This window comes from Rhea americana, unplaced genomic scaffold, assembly GCF_003343005.1.
Source record: "Rhea americana isolate MKP2758 unplaced genomic scaffold, rheAme1 scaffold_194, whole genome shotgun sequence".
NCBI lineage: Eukaryota > Metazoa > Chordata > Aves > Rheiformes > Rheidae > Rhea > Rhea americana.
In genome coordinates, this window is record NW_028186083.1 from 1078432 (window position 1) to 1100508 (window position 22077).

Consider the following 22077-nt stretch of genomic DNA (forward strand, 5'->3'; position numbering starts at 1 on the left):
GGCTGTTCCCGCCTCTGCTCCTCCTCTGCCGCCGCCGCCGCCATGCTGAGCGCGCCCTGACGGGAGCCGCCGCCATCGCCCGCCCCGGCGCCGGCCCCGCTCGCACCGCGGCTCTGGCCGCGGCTTGGCTCCCCCGCAGGGCCGCCGACACCCGCACGGAGCTACGGCGGCGCCGGGGAAGCTGGTTTGACTCGCCGCATGAACTTCTGCCCCCARCGCCTCGCCTGGGGAAGGGTCTATCTCTATATATATACATATAAAATATATATATTTTATATAATATTAGCAGCCCTTGAAAAGCAGAGAGGGTCTCCGCGGCCGCTGGCGACACCGCGCGGGTGGGCGCTGCCTGCCGCAGCCGCTGCAGCAGCCGTTGCCGCTGCCGTTGCCGCTGCCGTTGCAGCAGCCGTTGCCGCTGCCGTTACCGTTGCCGCTGCCGTTACCGTTGCCGCTGCCGTTACCGCAGCCGCTGCCGCGCCAAATGAGCGATGGCGTTTCCCGCGTCGGAAAGGAGGCAGAGTTCTTCCCGGCTGAGCGGCAGGAGAGCTGGGCCCGCCTTGGCTTGAAGCAAAAGGTAAGGTTCCTGTTGACGTTGAGGTTTTGGGGGTTTGTTTTTTGAAGATTTTTTTTGGGGGGGTTTTTTGTTTTTTTTTTTTTTTTTTTTTRAGAAAGCATGAAGAAGTCAGAAGCAAGCAAGGATGTCTTGTTTCTGCTGAAACAGGAAAATTGTGCGACTCGCATCTTTCCCAAAGACACTATAACTTACTGGATTCCGTCAGACCCTCACATTTTTCCTGCTTGCCCTAAAAGGAGGAATTTAACAAAAAYGGAATTGAAAATTCTTGCCAAGAAGCCCTGCTTTATTAATTCAAGAGAAACAAAGCAATTTAGTCCTGCAGTAAACAAAAGTACATTATTTCCTACGAATAAGCTTTATTTACAGGATCAGACACCATGTATGATCACTGATATTATGGGTARGCTCACTAGCCCCAGCACTACCTGGGCCCCATTGGATCAGTTCAACTTGTCAAACCTTTGGATTGTGCGTATGGACCCTCTGCAGAATGATACATCTGGAGTTATTTTGTCCTAAATGCCTTTTATTTTATTTAAGGGCTCTTCAGCCTACCTTGAAAGAGACTCCCCAGAGTAGAGGCTCAACCAACTTGGCTATCCAGTGTTCCTGTCATAGATTTACATGGTCACCCATATGCTGTGTTAGAGAATTGCCAAGATGCCAAAGCAGGTAAAAAGCAAACCAGGATTTGTGTGTACTAATTAAAAGTTACTGCTGGGAAAGAATTCTTGGCTTTCTTCCATGCAATCAAGCTCAAGGTAACTGCTAAAGGATATTCAGCCCTGCTCCATAAGCTTGTCAATGACAAACTGGACCTGTTAACTGTGTGGTTTTGAGCTGTGTTACTAAAACAAAGTAGTGATTGTTCTTATGCCATTGGCTTTAATAAGGCAAGTGCTAATACATATAACATGTACTTAAGGATTTTTTTTCAGAAAAATTAATGGATGCATGAGCTGTACATTACAGGTATTTTAGAAGTGATTATACTTTCAAAGATTATTTTTCTTTAGGCTAAGTGATCAACATCTCAGTGGATGTTGAACAAATGGGATCAGGCCAGCAAAATGAAGCCCTTCCTCAGATATTGCAATACTAGCAGCACAGTGGAATTCTTAAGAACTCTGTTGGCATGAACATAACAGTAAACATAGGAGGGTAGAGGAAGAATGAGTAATTTACAAAAACTGATTGTGTCSTGGAGTACTTTATAATTGTGCACGCCTGTTCTCTGTGAAAGTAGCAAGCTTTTAAATGTTCACTCAGAACATATTAACAGAAATGGCAATTTAATGGCAATACTTAATTGTGTTGCTAAGCATTTTTTCGTTGCTATATAGAACTTTGTATTATTGGAAATGAGCCATTTATGTTCTCTGCAAAATATAGAAAGCTCCTAAATTAGTTTATTCCTGCTTTATTTTTTTTTTAGAAACATTGTGGGGTTTTACGGTACATTTTGCTCTTTATTAATGGGTTTAGCTCACATAATGAGAATGCTGCTGAGTTGAGTACTTTTCCTGTATAAACAAGGTGATACTGTTCATTGACTTGGTTAACTTGTAAAGAATTTGTGATCTTAAATACAAATAAGTAGGGTTACTCTGAAGGAGTTTCTGTCAAGGAGGGAGGGAACAGAAGAGGAATATCCAGAATATAAAAATYAGGACTGGCATCTTTTGTCTCCTTCATTTTCCCTTCTAGCACTCTCCCCTTCCCCAAAAATGACAAACAGGACCTGAAATCTCTCTGCTGGCTAAACTTTCCATTACGTTTGTACAACAAATGTGTCCTTCCAACTAATATTGTCAAGGACATGGAAGCCCAGAGGCTAGGATTTAAATACATAAAGACATTCAAAGAGGACAAATCTTCACCTAATGAAGGCCAGATATTATAATGCCACCATTCCTGTCGCACAATGACCTGTGCACACTCTGCAACTTCACCCTTGGGGCCGTCAATTTCTGCTCTAAAAATGAAGGTATCTCCTAGGAAAACTGCATTTCTGTTGGACCACAGTAGCTTTCTGCTCTGCCTCAGCCTTTGCAGCCAGGCCTTCCTGCTTCTCCTTGCTCACGGCAGTGTTTGTTCTAAATGGATGATGTTTAGAGACTTAAAAAACAACTGGTAAAGAACATTTAGTAAGTACGTCTGTCCTGAATGACCCGTAAAATTGCAAGCACCAGGTAGTGTGATCCTAAGGACTTGTTCTTCCCAAGTGCCCTTTCTTGCAATCAGAATTGCTAGGATGAATTCAGTTTACAAATGATGTCAGCCTGCCATCTCTCATGTACCAGATAATATATTTCTAAATACAGAACTCACCATGRGAAGCATTAAGGCAGGAGAAGGGTGTTCATTGCTTTCAAATTGAGAGGAAGAGTAGCTCAAATATACTAAGTTATGATTCCTGCTGAGACTGAACTGCTGTTAATTGGAAAAGGGAGAAGAGCTATAAACTAYAGCTGTCAAGGTGAACGTCCTCTTGTATTCAGCTTTTGTCTGGTGCTAATCTCTCTTGTCCTTTCCAGGTAAATGCCCAAAAAGATGACTCTGTCACCCACAGTGACCCCAGTGATTCTTTTGAAGAAGAAGCTAGAGCTTTTTTCAGCGATGAAGAAAAACTACATCTTTTCGATGACCTAACAAAAGTTAATCCGGTGACAACTACAACAGGTAAGCCTACAGCCAGCAGAGGCATCTCATGAGTCACTTTCCCTAGYGGCCATCAACGTATAGTAGTTACTGTTCTCATCACACTAATATTATCATGAACACAGTAATTAAAGATTCAAAGCCCATTAAAGTCAGCATAGAAATTCATGTTTGACTTAATTGGTTATTTATATCAGCATTTTTRTTGTAGATTTAACTGTACTTATCTCTCAGCAAACTCTGTGAACAGAATTCACGTTTGTATTATTGGTCCAGGCAACCAGGGGGTGGTTAAGAGTCAGTGCTACGGAAGGACTCATGCATGACCTTGTAATTGCAGTTTAGTTTTATATGAACATATCTTATTTCTAGGTGTCTCAAGCTGCTCAGAAAATGAGGCTCTGACATAGATYAAAACAAATCCATTAAATTAGTCTTGAAATGTAAATTTCTTACTTTACTTTTAAAGATGGCCCTGTTAAGACAAGCTACRGCCCGTTCATAGTGCAGTATGGAGAATTCTTGCCTCTGTCTTTTCTGCAAAAGAACAGATTTACTTTTTAGAGCTGGCCCTGTAAAACCTTGTAGAAGCACAGGATTTATTGAATTAACAAATGCCTTAAGCTTTCTGAAAAATAAGAGCAACTCAACTCAAAATAAGAGCTGCTCAACTTCTCATTCTCTGTTAAACCTAATAGGTAACATATTTGAAGTTTATTTGTTAGAAATATGAAAAAGAAGAGACAAATATACTTTTCCAAAAATGCTAATAAAAGGTTTATCTTTCAGTTCTGAAATGCCTTCAAGCAAGATATGCAGTAAACTTGTTTTATACAAATGCTGGCTGCAGCCTTGTGGCTTTAAATCCATTTCAGTCTATCTCCTGCCTCTATTCACCTGAGCTTATGAGAGACTATCACGTCGCACTTCGCCCTCAGGTAATGTTTATATCTGAAATAGCTGTGCATCTGCAAAACTCAGAAGATACCAAGTTCYTTTTTTTTTAAAAAAAATCTAAATGATAAAACTMATTTTTAGTGAAAGAAGAGTACTTCTAAATAAGCAGTACTCTTTTCAGATAGATGTGAGAGGACCTTTGCTGTCCATTGCTGTTGAACTGTGTCATTACTGGTCTCTTAAATATAAATATTCTGTCTTGCTACCAGGATTTAAAACCTCACATATTTGCAGTGGCTGAGCAAACCTACAGAAATGTCCAAAGCCAGATAGACCCCATAAACCAGTCTATAATTGTTAGTGGAGAAAGTGGTGCTGGGAAGGTAAGGAGATTTTTTCTGTTTTCCTGACATTGCTTTTACATTTTGAGATTTGGTGGTGCAAAGTATTTCAGTGAGCTAGCAAAAAAATCTCTGACAGAGCACGTAGCTAGTCTACTCTAGCAAAACTCTATTGAAAGATGTGAAAAGCATTAAGTGACTGCTGCAATCAAGTAGATTGTACTTAATATAACTACTGTTTAAGCTACATCTATAACATCTGTGAAGGCAAGATTCAAATCATTCAATGGAAACTATCTGAGTGAAAGTCTCTGCTACTCACTCWACTAAGGAGCAAGTGTCTCAGCAAAGCCTGCGTAAAGACCAACAAGAGATGGGGGAGTTCAAGTCCGAGCCTAGGCCCTTTTGCAATGATGCACCCTATTCAGCAAAATACTTGAGGATATTTTAAGCCTGAGAACAGAATGACTTGCTGAGCATTAATGGCTCAAAGTCCGTTTATATTCAATTCATCTTAAGGTACTAGCTGTTAATTGTAGCTGAGCTTCCAGATGGTTACATCTTGATAAAAATGCCATTCAGTAAAGTACTCATATTCCAGTGGCACTTAAATGTTGCACATAAGCATACGCATAAAAAGTTTCTGCTAAACTGGAGCTGTACACCTGATATAATTATTCTCTTTAGCATCATTGCCAGCTGCATACTGTGTTTTTCTTGGAAGCCAGCACTGTTTTACTAACTAACGTAACTAATAACATAGTAAAAACAAGTTGCCTATTGTCAATCCCTCTCTTGCAGACCTGGACATCTCGCTGCCTTATGAAATTTTATGCTACCGTTGCTGCTTCAGTTACTTCCCCAAAAGGCAATGAAACTGTGGAAAGGATAGAGAAGAGAGTTTTGGATTCCAACCCTGTCATGGAAGCATTTGGTATATGTGGCTTTTTTAACAGCAAAGAGAAGTAATCACCACTGTAGGAATTTTCTTTGTTAATGCATAAGTCTAAGCTCTCTCTTGTTCCTCTCCTTAAAAGACAAACTCTTCAAATACTGGAGCAATATACAAATCACCCTTAATGTCTGTATATCCTACATGGAAGAGAAAAACCACTCTGATCATGCTGTATCTGTCACTGGTAACTTCACAGGAAATGCATGTACCCTGCGGAATAACAACAGTAGTCGTTTTGGAAAATATATCCAGCTTCAATTAGACAGGTAAAAACTATTGTATAGTATGCTTATCTGTTGTTTCTTTTTCTTTAAATCTTTACAAACCTATTTCTAAAGTCTGTCATAGAATATTTTTTGTATGGAATATCTTTAGGACACATTTTGGTTTGTTGGCAGGCATTCATTTCCTCAGTTTATGTTATTATTTCTTTTTTTCTGCCAGCACTTATCCTCATCTCTAAAAGAGAGCAAAGAAAAATCAGTTGCATTTAAGAATTCTGAATTAAATTACAATAAACTTGCACAAAACTGAAGATGAACTGCAGAACATTCCTAGACAGTCTGTATTGTGACAACAGGATACATATCAGATTCTGAGAGAATTTTGTTGAAATCTTTTATCTTTTTTTTTTTTTCTCTAGATTCCACCATCTAAGTAGTGCTTCCATTCAGACATTCCTTTTGGAGAAGACCAGAGTTGCTTATCAGGCCCCCAGTGAAAGAAACTTTCATATTTTTTATCAGGTTTGTGTCAGTTAATGTTTCTAGATATTTCTGACAAACAGTAGGGATGAAATTACTCAATTTAGCATAGTTGCACCTGTTTATTTAMTCTCTGCCATGTTTTAAAATTAAATCATGCTTCCAGTGTGCTGTTTTTCATCCTCTATGAGGTGTAAATACCAAAGGCAGAATTCAGTCATTACTTTGTTTTCTGTCTCTAGATCACAAAAGGTGCAACTGCAAAAGAGAGGTTGGAATGGAACCTTCCTGAAGGGGCTGACTACCGCTGGCTGCCAAATTCTGAAAAAAACTTAGATGGTAAAAATTAGGTTCACATATTGTCCATTAATAACAACTGTAACTTTAAAGGGTGGGGGGCAGGAGACAGCAGCAATGTGTGTCCCCTGTTAAACACTATGACCCAATTTAGTCAGCCAACTGACTCCTGGTGTAGCCACTGCAGACATTTTGCAAAGCTACCTGCATGAATCTGATTTTTGTATAAGTTTAATTTTGCACTATTAAGAGTTTTCACCTGACTTAAAATAGCAGTTTCTGGCCTAGAGCATTTGCATCTCTCTGTGGCTATGTTTAGAAGCTGTCTCAACTTTGAATGTGCTTCAGCAACCTGCTGCCTAACCTCTGAGCCCATAAAGCATCTGGCTTCCCTGATCTCTTTTGATAATTCTAGCTAAACTAGGTGTAGTGTAGTGTTTTGCATTCCTGTGTTTTTGTGCATGGCTTTCTCAAAAGAAATAACACCTGTTTGGCTTTTCAGAGGACTGCTTCAAGGTGACCAGAGATGCAATGTTTCACTTGGGCATTGATCACTCCACGCAGAACAATATTTTCAAGGTCAGGTACAACGCAGCATGGGCACCGTGAGGCTGATGATGTTGTTTGGACTATCTTTTTAGTGTGGGATTTCCGCAGCAGTAAAATCTGTATCAATGTACAGAGCATGGGTCGTTTGATACCAGATGCAGTGATCCTGACTTGAAGGCCTGTAGCTACACATTAGATTGCTAACCAAGTATTAGTTTTTAACTAAAAGCCAGCACCTGTGAACTATTGTGTGAGATTAGGAATTAACCAAGAAACTTGAAATCTACTTGATTTTCCCTGTAGGAATGTTTTGATTTGTTATGTTTATGTGGAAAGGGGAAGGCCAAAAGGACACTGCCTTGAAGGCGAACTCTACTTTAAAAAATTCAATGATTGTTTATGTTCCAGTTGTTGTCAGGGCTTCTCCATCTTGGGAACATTCAATTCTATAATTCACTGGATGAATCTCAGCCTTGTGAACTAGAAGACAAAGCCAAAGGTGAGGCGCAAAGCATGCCAGGATCCAGAGTGTTGTCATCTTAGTGCAAAATGCCTAAAACGAAAGATTTAATGCACACTTTTGCTTGATAGGAGATTATCAAGGTCATGGGCAGAGCAAAATGTAAGTGTGTTTTTGTTCAGTACTTCATGGTTTCAATGTATTGCAGAAACACAAACTTCAGGCTCTCCTGCTCTGAGAAGTAATCCCCTTCCATAACAAATCAAGGAAATTGTAACATTAGACAGTCAGTTCACAATGGATTATCAGCAGAGTTGATTGTAATCTTGCACTGATATCATAAGACTTCCAGAAATCCGACCCAGAAAGGAGAACAGGGCTTTCAAAATTAAAGCTCAGAAGTTTTTCTGATAAACACTGAAATTCCACTTAATCACAGCAAGTTGTTACATTGTAGCATAGAACATAGGGTTGTTTTGTGCATCTTTAGGAGGTTTGTGCCTCTTCATTTTTCTCTAGAACTAACACACCAATCTAAACAGTAATATTTCCTTCTATTTAATATGCTCTGAATTCATGCTAGTAAATAGTCAAACAGTTTTGAGTTCAGCTCATGTTAGCAAGATCTTAAAATGCTTTGTTAGCAAATACTTATTCCTCTGATAAAGAGATTACATTCTTTTACAGTCCCACAAATTCCTTTTTTTCTGGTCATCACTGCTTTGTTCTCTATGAGGATTTAGAAGTCTGCTCAAATAGGTGAAAAAATAATAGGCATACCTAAGGAGTATTCTCTAAAATGTCTTCTTTGGTATGGCAAATTCCAGGCTTTTTTGATAGCGTTGATCCATTTTAAATAGAGAATGCAAGTGTAGGGGTACTGTACATCCAAATTAAGAGGCTAGTCTTGCAAATTTTTTTTCCTAAGTTTGGGCAGAGTACCCAGTATCCCCCATTTAAGTTGGTTACTTCATGGAAGTGTCATTTTTCTGATATCATCTCTAGACCTTCCAAAACTCTAAAGAGGCTGCCTTCATTTGATGCTTTCAGATAATTTTGCTGCTTTTTTTTTTTTTTGTCTTAATAAGATTTTGTGAAGACCACAGGAGATTTATTGAAGATACCRGTGGAGGAGCTGCTAGAAGCATTAAGAATTCGAACAATAACTGCTGGAAAACAACAACAAGTCTTCAAGAAGCCATGCTGCAGAGCTGAATGTGAGACTAGGAGGGACTGCCTGGCCAAAGTGATCTATGCTAAGTAAGAGCGCATGGGCCAGGCTGCTGTGCTAATCCATGTAACTTTTGTGAGGTAATAGCAAGGCCAAAGAAATTTTCTTCTCCTGGCATTTGCATGGACACAGTAATAGGATAACTGCTCATTCCCTTCTCAACACACCCTTGATTCAGTCACAGACACTAACTGGCATAGCTGCAGTATGTATGAGATCTTCAGAGAACTGCTCTTTCATGTCAGCCAAGAGYGTGTCATAACTCTGTTTCTTTCATGAGATAGTAGTAAAAAAAGTAGTGAAGAAGCACTACTCTGATCATTTTAAGTGAGGACCTCTTCAACTAATCCAGTTGTTGTTGTCTACAGATTGTTTGAATGGCTCGTTTTGATCATAAACAAAAGCATCTATGCAGATCCATTGGTGTGGACCAACTTCATAGGTATTGTTATTCATCCCTGATCTGAGTAAATGTAAGTCCTTCCAGCTACCCCTAGACCAAAATACACTATCTACTCATATTCCTCCTAGGTTTGCTGGATGTTTATGGTTTTGAATCTTTCCCTGAAAACAACCTGGAACAGCTTTGTATTAATTATGCCAATGAGAAACTACAGCAGCACTTTGTAGCACACTATCTGAAGGCACAACAGGTAATATTCCACTAAGATCAAATGTTAAATATCTAATTTTAAAACAGAATCCTTTGTCTCTTAATTTTATTTCTATGCTTCTGGTCAGATTGTAGCCCTCATTCAAGCAAATAATACTACAGACATCAGTGGAATGTGAGTAAAAATTGCTTGTTTAAAGAATGGAGTGTGGTGGAGACAGTTAACTCTTCTAGGGTACTAGAAATCTTCCCTATTATAAAACTCCATTGATTCTGAGGCCTGTTAAATTGTTTGGATTCCCTCAGAGCCAAACACATAAAACTAAACTAGGCATCTCTTGAAGTGAGTWGCCTAAACTGTGATTCTTTTGAAGCTGCTGCTTATAACCATGCTAATTCTCGTCCCCCAAATATAAAAAGTGCCTAAACATGTGCAGAGCTGAACTTACTTCCAAGGCAGAGAGCCCAGCAGGGCCATGTAACCTGTACATGAATAGAATGCAGTACCTTGTGAAGGCCTTCTGCCACAGAAGAACAGCTTCATAAATCCAGTTGTTCTGCCAGTACCTTTGAAGATAGAGACATACTTCACGTTAGCTTTTATTCTTGAATGAGGAGGTACCCAGGATGTGTTGTTTCATAGTGGGGAAGGTACTTTGCACCATGCTAAATACGCTCCGTTTACTTGCTTAGTTGGTGCCATGCTGTTAATTCCATTTTTTTTTTAATATTCTTCTTGTTGTATTTGTCTGTATTAGCAAAAGTGGTCTGAAAGCTACAAAGTCCTTGTCAGGCCTGGACTGCCAGTCAAATAGTTCAGTCCTGGTTGAATTCTTCTACATTTATGCATATGTTACCATGCTTTTTGCCATTAACTAAAATCTGAGAAATGTGTTTCTTTGTGGCACTGGGATGATGGCACCCTCTGCTTCACTGCATAGTTGTATCAATTTATTCAGGAGATAAGTATCACTTTGACCGCAGTTTATTCTTTCATATGCTCAACGTTTTTTCTGCCTGCCCTCCTAAGTACCAGGGGTTAGTGGTCAGTGAAGATGGAAACCAAGTTCAAGCACACAATTACTTGCCTTGAAACTGATTCATGACCTCTGTTTACAGTACCCTTCCCAATTACTGCCTGCCCTCTAACCTCTCTTTATCTGGTATGTGCCAAACCACTTATATGCCATTAGTGGCTGTACTGAGCAAGCTTTTGGCAGGAGACTTAAAATAACTAACTAGAGCTTGTGTCTGCTTAAACRCTTCTGACAGTTTGCTCTGTAAAGCATAAATATTGTACAAATTATTTCAGTCAATAGTTTTTTTTTTTTTTTTGATCGGGCTTTGTTGTAAACAGCACTCAGTAAAGCTTGGGACATAACAGTTAGTTTAGGGCTACGCCCCARTCTAAGAAAGGAGTCTTGTGTATTCCTTTCCCCTCAAGGGAAAACCCAGTACAGCCAGGGGAGACTCARTGTGATTGTAGACTCTGTTTACTCTGAAAAGCAGCCTTGCAGCTCCTGCTGATAAATCTATGAAGTTCCCAAATACTTAAATTGTTCCAAAAGGATCTGGTGCTAGTTTCCTAAAGGCTACTTGGGACAGAATATCTTCACGTTTTTTTTCCCTCAAAATTACCACTGAGTGTGAGCTGAGTTTTGGATGAATAGGCTGAATCTGGGATTAGCTTGTTAAACCCTAACTCCATCAACCTGCGAAAAGTATATAGTTATTAGTGCTCTAGTGCCCTCTGCTGCAAAATATTCAGTCTCTCTCTTGCTTCAGGAAGAATATGCTGCTGAAGGTCTAGAATGGTCATTTGTAAACTACCAGGACAACCAGAAGTGCCTTGATCTGATAGAGGGCAGTCCTCTCAGCATTTTTTCTTTGCTGAATGAGGTAAGTGTGGATCTAAACTCTTAATGATTTAATTTAGTTGTCCCCTTTTTTCCCAAGCCATCAAAAAAAAAAAAAAAAATAGCACCAACAGCCAGCTATAAAACCTCTGCAGAACTTACTTTTCAGAACAGCAAATTCATTAAACATTTTTAGTTTTTTCACAGTTATTTCAGGACTTGCATACTAAGAGCAATTAGAAAAGTAAAGTGGCTATGATTTTAAGTAAAAATGTCTTATATGTTAAAGACAGGTGTTCATGGGAAATAGCAGCTGCAACTTTTCTCTTGTTTGTTGTGCAGGAATGTCGTCTGAATAGATCCTCTAACACCGACCTGTTTCAAACTCGGATTGAGAAAGCCTTGTCTAATAACCACTGTTTAAGTCGAAACAAGTTTAGTAAGAAGCCTAATTTTATTATCTCACATTATGCTGGCAAAGTCTGTTACCAGCTGGCAGCAATGGTGGAGAAAAATAAGGTAGGTGTTTCTTAGAATGAGCTGATTTATATATATATATATAAAAAAAAGCACACAGCCCAAAAAGCAGTTTTAAATCAAAGCAGCATGAAAATGTATATTCAGTGATGTTTAGTGGATATACTCACCTTGCTTCAARAATTATTCAGGTCATTTAAAACTGGGTAATGTTCCTGGTCTGTTTTTTAGTGAACCATCAGCAGCACATGCAAAACAGACTTTGGTTAGTAAATCTTTAGGCTAAGGATTAAGTGTGTCATGTATCACCAAATCAGCGCTTCTTCCATTCCTGAGACAATGCAGCAGTGTTATGGCATCAGCACATTCATATAACCATAAATACAGCACTTAGTTCTCCATAAAAATTAACACAAGTTTATGAGAAACAGCAGCTTGGACTTGATTATTGAAATTCTCTTGAAAGTACCAGGAAAAAAAAAATTTTGGCCTTCATTGTGTCCACGGGGGAATAAATGTGAATGTCTGGAAATAAGATCCCTTTTCAGTTCTGATCTCACCAGGAATTATGGCAAATGGTATTATGGTGATTCAATGAAATATAATCTCCTAATTGAAAGGAAAACTTTCTGATATCTGCTGCAGACTGTCCTATCAAGAGTAAACTAGTCCTGAGACTTCTAACTCATTTCATTTGCATAATGAGAAAAATGTCCATAGCAGTTGTACATTTGACTAGACCTGGTAAATGTTCAGCCAAAGCCTATTTCCTGTTCATGAATCTATGAATGAATGTAGCAATTTGAAACTCCAGCTGTAGTTCAATCAAAACTAACATTAGAAGCATAATGTCTGAAATTATTATTCAATCCATGTGTGTGGAATATTTATTAATCTTCAAAGGTGACAGTTTTCTGCCTAAGTCCCTATACTAATGAGTCATGCTTATGTTTGTAGGACCCCATTCCACCAGAGCTGGTCCACATTTTGCAGAATTCTCAGGACCCTTTGCTTCAGAAGTTGTTTCCTGTGACAGAAAGAAACCAAAATAACATCAAAACCCAGAACAGGGCAGCTGTTSTTACAGTGGTGTCAAAGTTCAAGGTATGTCCTAATGAAGTTTCTAGTTTCTACTGCTGTTTACTTAATTGGGTGAGAAAACAATTTAGCTGGACCAAGATCAGGATAAATGTTATATAAAACTCAAATACCTTCAGACACCTTTGGTCCTCTAGGTTTAGAGTTTTAATCATTTTTTTACCCATTTCCTCTAACAGTTAGGCATATGCCTCTGTTAGGCTCTTTTCTACCTGTTGCTTTTCGTGGTATATCTTGCACAGATGGCCCTCTGCTATAGTTCAGGAAACTTTCTGAATCTTCCAACAATAATTTTTTAAAATGCATCTATAGTGCAGAATTTCACTGTAGCTGTCCTTAAAGACCAGATGATWCTGAGCCTGTAAAACCATCCTTGCAAAAAACAGCTTCATTGTTTTGTTACAAGACCACTGATTAGCTAAACTATCTGTGGAGAAGGAATCACTAATTATACCCATATTTGTTTTCTACAGGGTTCACTTGAAAATCTCATGCAGATCTTGAACAGTACTACACCCCATTATATCAGATGTATCAAGCCTAATGCTGACTGCAAGGCAATGACTTTTAAAAGAGAAGAGGTAACTCTCCAAAAGCCTTTCCTCACTCAATCTATTGGGAGACTTCCTATAGACATTGTGCAGGGCTTTGCATTGGCTCTTGTATGATCTTGATTCACTTGCAACATTCTTTTCACAGCACATTTCTAATTTTTTTTCCCTTTGGAAATTCCAAGATAAACTTCCTTTAAGCATCACTGGTGATGTTCCTCTAAAATGGAGCTAGTCTTCACAGAAGCAGCTTAAATATTGCTGTATGAGCAATATTTAAAAGGATACTTCTGGGTTATTTGGGGTGTTAGCATTCCAGCCCTCAGAGCAGATAAAGGTAATCTGACTGGTGAACAGCCCCAGTCATACAAAGGTCCCCACAGTGCATGCCCACAACACATTTGCTTGCTTCTCATGTCTGATCTGGGAGGACAGCCAAGCTGGATGAGATCAGTTGACAAGTATGTCTTTGGGAGCAGAGCAGCAGATGCTAAAGCTACAACTAGAGAGAAACTCATCATTAAAAAAAAAAGAAAGAAAGAAAACACCCTCAGGAAGTGCTGCATTAATTTTAAACACACCGAGGATTTGCTGATTGCCTGTAAAGTGTTAGAATACCAACTGGCTTTTCACATTCTGCTGCATGCACTAGAGAGGACATGAGAGGATTGTCCCTGCATATTAGCATTGCCCTGCTCCTACTCCTGGTATTACATAAGGCTAGGTGACTGTGTAATTCCCTTCTCCCCATCTCCAACTGTACACTGGCTCCCACTGGGGTGATTCAGGTGATTCACACCAGCCAAGCCCTTGGTGTGGTTGCTGAGCTGAGCATGGCTTGGATCAAGCTCACCCCTTGCAGACCTTATTTGCAGCAACCACAAGGAATAAGACAGTGTTTGCCTAAATCATCTCAATTTATGTCTCAGGTTCTCAGCCAGCTTCAGGCATGTGGAATAGTAGAAGCCATCACCATCAGTGCAGCTGGCTTCCCTGTTAGGTAAGTCCAAACTTCTTGAGCAGTGACTTAACATAATTCACCTCTATAGTAATTACTGTGGTATTAGCTATTCAGAAGAGCAGGAAATCCAGTCATTTTGAAATCTGTTTCAGACCATAAGATTTCACTGAGACTTTCAGAGCTCTCTGAAGAGCTCTGCTTGCTGTTTGCTTTTAGACTTACTGGAGCACATCTTTTTCATGTTTTGGAAACAACACTTACATAGTAAATATTAAAAATATATATAGGCACAAATCTGGACTGTTYTTTGTTCTGGATAATAAAGCTGTGGCTAGTTTGGTAAGCAGTGCTAGAACAACTTGCACTGAAAGTACTGTATTAAAACAAACAAACAAACAAAAACAAAAACAAACAAAAAAACAGACCTACCTAAAACAGGCCCCTAGTCTGAGGGCTCACTTTAGTTCTCCAGGTTGAGGGGTAGGAGAGAGATGTTTCGATGTGGACTATCACATACTAAAACTTTAATGTAGCTCCACAGGAACATTCTCAGCATTAAAATTAAATCATAAATGGGATTCATCTATCTGTAGTCATCTAGAAGTAGGGCATCTCATCTGAGTCAGTCACCTTGCTAGGCTTTATATTTGACTAGGTAATATTTGACCAACATGAGAGGGTGGAGGGAGTAAGGCCTGACTTGATCACATTTTGCGCAGCTCAGTATTAATAGGATGAAGATCACAGCTTTTGTGAACAAAAATGATTCCTGATGAGTCTTTGTTATAGGCAATTGTCACTGGCTGTTATTAGGCAATAACTGAATTTCTTTAGCAAGGTTATCATTTCTTGCATGCTGGTGACTACATAAGCATCAGTCTGTTCGCATTCCATGTGCTGTATTTTTGAAGCCATTTTGCAATTTTTCCCCCTCAAAGGTAAGTTATTTAATACATAGTAAATAAACGGTACTTGCCTGGAATTAACTGTACTTTTGGCTATCAGGGTCTCCTTCCAGTGTTTCATTGAGCGCTATGAAATACTGAGCAAATCATGTGGGTCCAATAAAAACAGCTATCATGCTGCCAAGAAAAAAGGTATGTTTTTTTTGATAGTCCCTCTACTATAAAATTTATCACTGCACCAACTTGATACATATAGATGCAGATGCAATTACTGTATTCAGCTCTACAGAAACCATTATTCCCAAGCTTAAAATATTTTTTTTTTTATAATCTATCACAGACTTCAGTTTCTCAGTTGCCTACTGCTTAGAGTAGGCTCCTTTGAACAGTGAAAGTCTGCTAGTCTTTTCATCATACCATTTTTTCTGTGTTCATCTTGGCTAGAACGATTACAGTTACACTGGTGTTTGGGGTTCCTCAATTTGATTTAAGAGTTGTTTCCTAAGTAAACTTGAAAACCACTTAACTTTTTGTTTACTTACGTTTCTTCTCCTTTCTTTTTTCTTTCACTTTGTTTTCTTGCCAAACACATTGACCCTAGCTTACTTGGATTCTGCTGTTACTCTTCTGCTTTTACATTTTGCAAACTTCTGTATGAGATTCTTTTTCCAAAGCAAGACTGAGGATGGACTTTAAAAAAATATAATCCAATCTACAAGGTAACATCTTTGGCATGAACCCTTGAAAGAAGGAGCTCAAGTATTTACATTTAATATTGAAAGTTACTGCAACCCCCTTTGTCTCCCCTAGATTAGCCCCATCTTCACCTAACAGGTTTACCCAGAAGTGTGGGAAACAAATACCTGCCAATTTCAGATATGTAAAATGTCTGGAAATCTATTCCCCTTGAGRAAATACTACTTGCTCACTCCTTTGAATCAGGGGAGTGGGATGACATAAAAAAGTGCARGCTGGAAAATTATTTTCACACCGTATCTTTCTCCCTCAATTATAAACCCATTAGCTGAAATGCCTTATTGTGGTAGATTACTAGTCCTTTTTATCTTTATCAGGTAATAAGCTGCAAATACACAAAACAGTTTTCTAGACATAGGGATAAGCTTTTGGTTCCCAGTATCAGCCCCATAAAGAGCATCATAGTCACCAGCTGTTTTTGTGTAAGCAAAAATTGTTTATATTTGTTTTCAGTACCTTAAAACGCTCTCATCTCCTATAGCAGAAAAGCAAACTATTAAAGATGGCAAGATACAAAGACCATCAAATTCCTGCATCGGGCATGCAGAATACTCGTACAGCATTGCCTTGAACACTACAATCACTTTGAAGGACAGGTCTGAATTATGTCTACCTCTATTTCCAAATAGGTTCATCTGTCTAACCTGCTTGTCTCATAATGCAAAAAAGCTATATACTATTACCTCAAAGTGTTTTAATAACCCCTGGTTGCTATAGTGAACTGCTGCTTAATACATGTCTCGATTCCTTTAGCTGCTTCTGGCACCTTGTAAAAGCCTTGGAACTGTAGCTGCATTCCTTCCTTTTCTTTTCCGGTATTTTACTGTACACTAAGCTATAAGTTTAATTTCTCTATTTTTTTTGCTCTTTGTTCCCAATAGTTTGCAGTCTTGGGTATTTCCTTAGATTTCCTTAGGCCTGAGCTACTCAAGTGTATTCTTAATTGCACTGCTGTTGCTTTCTAATGTTTCCACACAGGACGCTTTAAACAGTGCAAGAACAATTGAGCCATTGTCTGCATCTGCCCAAAAGATTATTTCTTACCTGTGCTGGTCTGCATACGCTAGAATGGAGGTAGTAAGACAACACGGGTTAGCAACCAAACTACATCCTATTTAAATGTATTAGGCTAGTTTTCTAGCTAACACATGGTGAAATCTATGCTATTACATTTTTTCCATTAAACATAGATAAAACTAGTATAGTAATACCTCAGTTGTCACCTCCTCCCCTCCTTGTAGATATATACTTCCTAAATGGCCAAGAAGTCTCCATATAAAGACAGTTATTTGATACTGTTTAAGTTCTACGATACCTTCTCTTCAATGCTTCATTTACAGGTGAGACTGTAGAAGTGGATGATAAACCATTATGTTCTGTCATTTACAACATCCTTCAGAATGTGGTTATGGGACAAACTACCACTGAGCCAACAGGAAACAGATCAGAAAACTCTTCAGTGTACTGTGGCAAAACTAAAGTATTTATGACTAATTCTGTGGTAAGAATGGTATTTCCCTGGCTAAGAGTTCTGAAGCATACTTGCATAATCAGGAGTTTTGGCACAGATGATTATCATCATGACATTGGGCTATATTCCTGAATTTCAGTAGGAACAGAATTTGGCATTCTTCCTTTAAATTTATTAATCTATGTCCATCCATCATAATCCAACTGAAGCAGACTCTTTTCAGTAGTAATCTTGTTGTTAATGGGCAAGGAGCTGCATTCGTCTATTAGCACTGATGTCCTCTCAGTTCCAGTAGAGATTACAGCTTTACCTAATTTCAGCTGACAGACTTGGCTACTCTGACAGGCCTAAGCATATTCACTGTGAAAAATCTGAAGATGAAGGCACTTAGGCACTTTTACAAAGCTTATATACTGAAGGATGCACCCATAAAAGAACTCCCTTCAACAGAGCTAATTTTAAGCCAGATGGTAGTGTGATTTTGAGACTGTCTGCTTTTTTTCCCCACAATACTCTTACTTTTGCCCTCAGATATTTATGCTTTCCTTTTAATTTTAGATGTTAGCTAATAAGCATTAAAAAGCAGTGCTCTTACTTCTAAAATACGATTCAGCAGTCTTAAAACTGAAATACATATTCACTAATTGCTGCAGCATACATGGTTTTCTGAGAAACACAAAATTACGGCAGAAGGGTGAACACAACTCTGTCCCAGAGTACTAACTGCAGACTTGTGTCCTCAATGCAGCTAGAGCAACTTGAAGCTAGAAGAGTACATGTGTTAAATGAGAAAGCATTTCTCATTCAGTGTTGCTGGAGAAGATTTAAACAGAAGAAAATAGCAAAGGAGAGATGGTCTGCAACTGTCATCCAAGCAGGTAATTTGACGGAGTGCAGCTAAGCATGATGTAACATTTCCAGTTACACTAGCTGTTTAAAGTTGCAGGAGAGGATATTCTAATCAGACGTGGAGAAAGTTTAAGTGCCATCCCTTACATTATGTGTGACAGCTTCTGAGATTCTTTGTACTCAGATCTCTCTTAATTAAATCTTCAGCTATTCGTTCCTGGTTAGCCAAGAATCGCTTCCAAAGGATGCGCAGGGCTGCTAATGTTATAAAGCATGGCTGGAGGAAATGGAAAGTAAGTACATTAGTACAGAAAAGCACTGAATTGAGTGACTTAAGCTTTTTAGGCATTTGGGAAAGAATCTAGCTCTGTCAAGTAACTGTACCAAAGCAGTACTGTCCAGTCTCCAGAAAACTCTTCTCAAGTAGAAGAGCAGACGAACAGACTCCAGTCTTGAATAACTGCTTCTACAAGGTGGCAGTGCAAAGGATACGGAATGAACTCACTCCTATTTATCTTGATCAAATGGGCAAATGTCCCAAATACTGTCTTATCCTTTAAGGTATCCTCTTCTGTAGACTGTAACTTAGTTTTGCTGTTTTAAGTCTTGTGTTCAAGCATATTGCTCTGCATCTCTTCATCAGACAAAAATGGCTGCATTAGCAGCAGAAGAGTTGGATGATGGTGAAGAAAAAACACTGTTTTTCCCTGGAGCTGTGGTGACCTCAGCCAGTTCACCCTGTCCTTTGGAAACCACTTGGCCACTCAGTGCAATAATTAAGTTCTGGCCTCTGGGCCTTGTCCTGTGTGCTGCACCTGTTACCATAGGGGGACTGCGGAGAGACCTGTCTCTGCTGGCGTGCTTGAAGGTACTTCAGGAGAATGACAGCTACAAGATGGAAAACGGTTTCTTTGGTTGTGGCATCACTTCTGTTAGAGCTCTGCCACAGGTAATGTACCTCACACACTTGAGTCAGTAGCATGCTTAAGCTAAGTTCACCATCCTGTAACAGTACCAGCAAAAAATCTGCTATCAAGCTACGATCTTCCTCTTTTTCACTGCCTTAGATATGCCATGGTAAGTCTGACAAATAGGTCAAGCTAGACAAAGGACTAAAAAAGTTGAGTCTTTTAACTAAGAATGAAAACTCTCCTTAATCTTAACAAACTGACCACAACTCTGTGCTTCAGAAATGGAGAGCAAAGAATTCTAACATGGTCTCTGCTGTTCTGCATTAGGTATTTTTTCTGTTTAGGGGATTGAAGCTGCACAACAAGTGAACAAATAAGTGTCTATTTAGGGAAAAGCAACTGGGTTTATTGATACATAATCAGTAATTCTGCATTAACTTCACTGTGCAGACAACTACTCACTGACTAATTAGGATAGAGGATTTTCAGGGCAGCAACTCTGGGAGCAACCCTGGAGTATTTCACCTCCTACTTACCTGCAGAATAGTACTAAAAATAATTCACAACCCACACTTGGTTCTCTGTTAAGTTGCTCTACAATTACCAGTCATCTTGTGCCTGTACACTTTTTTTTTCTTTTGTAGGCAAGTTTTTTTGAGGTTGCCTAAAACTAAGCCTGTAACTTTTCAAAGGTCACAATTATTACAATTTGGAGCAAACATGTACTAAGTCAACCACTCACTAGATAACAAAGATTTGAGTTTAAACTGATTTTAGTTCAAATCATACTATTGCTGCTGTTTGTAGTAATCATTTAACTTAAATCCATTTCTATTAGAACTGTCCTGGAATGCTTCCTCTATCCTTATTCATGTGCAATGGCTGCTTAGATACTGAAGCACTATTTAGCACAAGTAGCAAAATCTAGCTCAAAATCTGGCAGAACATTAATTGAACTCTCTACCTCGTTTTCTTCTAGGGCTCTATCAAGTTTCACTGTAAGAAGTCTCCCCTGCATTATGCAAATGTCATTCCCCATACAGATGCCTATTCTGTAACTGGATTTAACCAAATTTTATTGGACAGAAAAAAACTCCTTCCAGCATAAGTTTCGGCCATCTCCACGTACTGTACTTTTCAGGGAAGGACTGCCTGTAGGCTGCTGCTTTCAAACACTTTAATCAACGTCCATGTCTGCTGCTACCTCAGAGCTTTCCATAGTCATGCATTCTACGTATCGTTATACTTCAAATTTAGAACAAGCTGRTGAGAGGGCATTCCTCCTGTCACAAATATGCACATATTAGAGGAAATGTCAGTACTACAAGAGCACTTGACTTAATTAAAATAGGTCAAATACTTTAAACAATGTATACTTGAACAGAACACTCAGCACTACATGGAGAAGCAAGAGGCTGGTAATGAGACAGTGAAAATGCAAACACTTGTTTTCTGCTGAATTCTCATCAGGAGATGCAAACAACTCTTCTGCTTGACCATGCTAGTCTTCRGTAATATCCTAACGCTTCTGACTGTGACTGAGAAAGCGAGTAGCAGTCAAATACAACACTGAAGGCAGATGTCTCAGGGAAAAGTGAGATTGTACTCTTTTAACCTATGGGACYAAAATCTATGAAATCTCACAACTGCTGTGGATTTCTAACACTAGCTAGTTACCAACATCAACTCTGGCAAGGCACTAAGGTTCTTAGTTCTCATCAGAGGAGCTTTATACAGTCTCTTTTTGTTGCTCACATGGACCTTGAAAACACTTAGTTAATCTCTGTACACCCCTTTTAAATAAACTGTTAAATATCTTGCAAACGTGTCTGACCCTTCCCAACAAGACTTAATTAATAAGAACATTTCAGATTTGTTTGTGGATTAAGATAAATACTGACATATTTAATATTTTTTTTAAATTGGGAAGGAGCATTTGTACCAACAGAATATATCAAGTTTAATTCCTAGTATTGAGAAATCTCTCCTTTCCAACACTGTCTGACTGCCTATGTCATTGCTTATCAACAGTAAAGTGAAAGTTACAGCACAGACGTCCATGAGTGAAATGTGACCAAAGCTAGAGGAAATAAAGACTGATGTAGCATGATAGCTCACAGTACTGCAGGATCTCTTCTGTCGAGAGGATAAAAATTTCAGGAAAAGAAAAATGTTCCCAAAGCAGCTCACTCAGGAAGAATGTTCTCCTTCTCTGGGGGTTCCACAATTCTCAAACAGCAGTCTGCAAACTCAACAAATAATGGCTCCTGCATGTACTTTTTCATGAGGGAGTTTTTTTCTTCTGCTTGATCTACTGTTAGTAGTAATTGCCTGAGATGCGGATTCAGAAGCAAGCCTCTCAGTTCTGCTGATTCTCCTTGGGAAAAAAGGGAGAGAGAGGAAAAAAAAAAAAAAAATGAGAGAAGATCGGAAGAAAGACGTGTAGGGAAAGAGTGTAGATCAAAAAAATAGCCGTATGAAAAAAAAAAAAAAAAAAAAAAAAGATGAACAGTGCTAGTCCGTGACCATTACAAAAGTGGTTCAACACACTCTTATTTGACAAATACATTTTCAAGGCCAGTTATCTTACAGTTAGAGCTGCATGGCCTTGCAGCAGGCAGCACAATCAGCACGTGAAGAATGACTGGGAATTCTGCATTCCCCAGCTTGCTTTGTTTAGACCCCCCCCCCAACACACACACACACAGACACACTTCAGAAGATTACCTAAAAGCTTGAGTTTCTGCAGCGGAACTCGGTCTTGCTCGTCGTCTTCCGTCAGGATGTCCGCCACCGACCAGGGGCTGCCCGGGGCCGGGGGCGCAGCAGAGCCGCAGCAGCGCGGCGCCGGCGGCGCGGCCGCTTGAGCCGGGTGCTCCGCCGCCGCCTCCGGCTCCGGGGCGCACCGCTCTGCGGGAGGGAGGGGAGCGCGTTAGCGGCGGGGCGGCCCTCCCGGC

At 39.4% G+C, this 22077-nt stretch overlaps 2 protein-coding genes across 5 annotated transcripts; one reads left to right on the forward strand and one right to left on the reverse strand.

Moving 5' to 3' along the window:
* The first annotated feature begins 50 nt into the window (after positions 1–50).
* MYO19 (myosin XIX) lies at positions 51–20944 on the forward strand. Of its 4 annotated transcripts, none has more exons than XM_085302921.1 (25): positions 51–574; positions 1118–1249; positions 3115–3259; positions 4028–4176; positions 4405–4518; positions 5278–5410; positions 5514–5697; positions 6075–6177; positions 6378–6474; positions 6935–7011; positions 7390–7480; positions 8530–8701; positions 9041–9114; positions 9204–9325; positions 11071–11184; positions 11484–11660; positions 12576–12722; positions 13190–13297; positions 14197–14267; positions 15234–15325; positions 17230–17390; positions 18109–18238; positions 18417–18502; positions 18853–19158; positions 20100–20944. In XM_085302921.1, exons 2-25 carry the CDS (start codon positions 1238–1240, stop codon positions 20226–20228), a joined length of 2994 nt encoding a protein of 997 aa, XP_085159047.1. In that variant the 5' UTR covers positions 51–574; positions 1118–1237; the 3' UTR covers positions 20229–20944. The 4 variants fall into 4 exon arrangements, with proteins under 4 accessions (XP_085159047.1, XP_085159048.1, XP_085159051.1 ...); XM_085302922.1 differs by having other exon boundaries at positions 5628–5697; XM_085302925.1 differs by lacking the exons at positions 18109–18238; positions 18417–18502; positions 18853–19158; positions 20100–20944 and adding an exon at positions 15735–15852 and having other exon boundaries at positions 16371–17277.
* Positions 19505–22040, reverse strand: ZNHIT3 (zinc finger HIT-type containing 3; the record flags this gene model as incomplete). Its single annotated transcript, XM_085302944.1, has 2 exons — positions 19505–21497; positions 21848–22040. Coding segments are annotated over 2 exons (384 nt in total), but the record flags the coding sequence as incomplete, so codon positions are not given.
* Between the last annotated feature and the right edge of the window lie 37 nt (positions 22041–22077).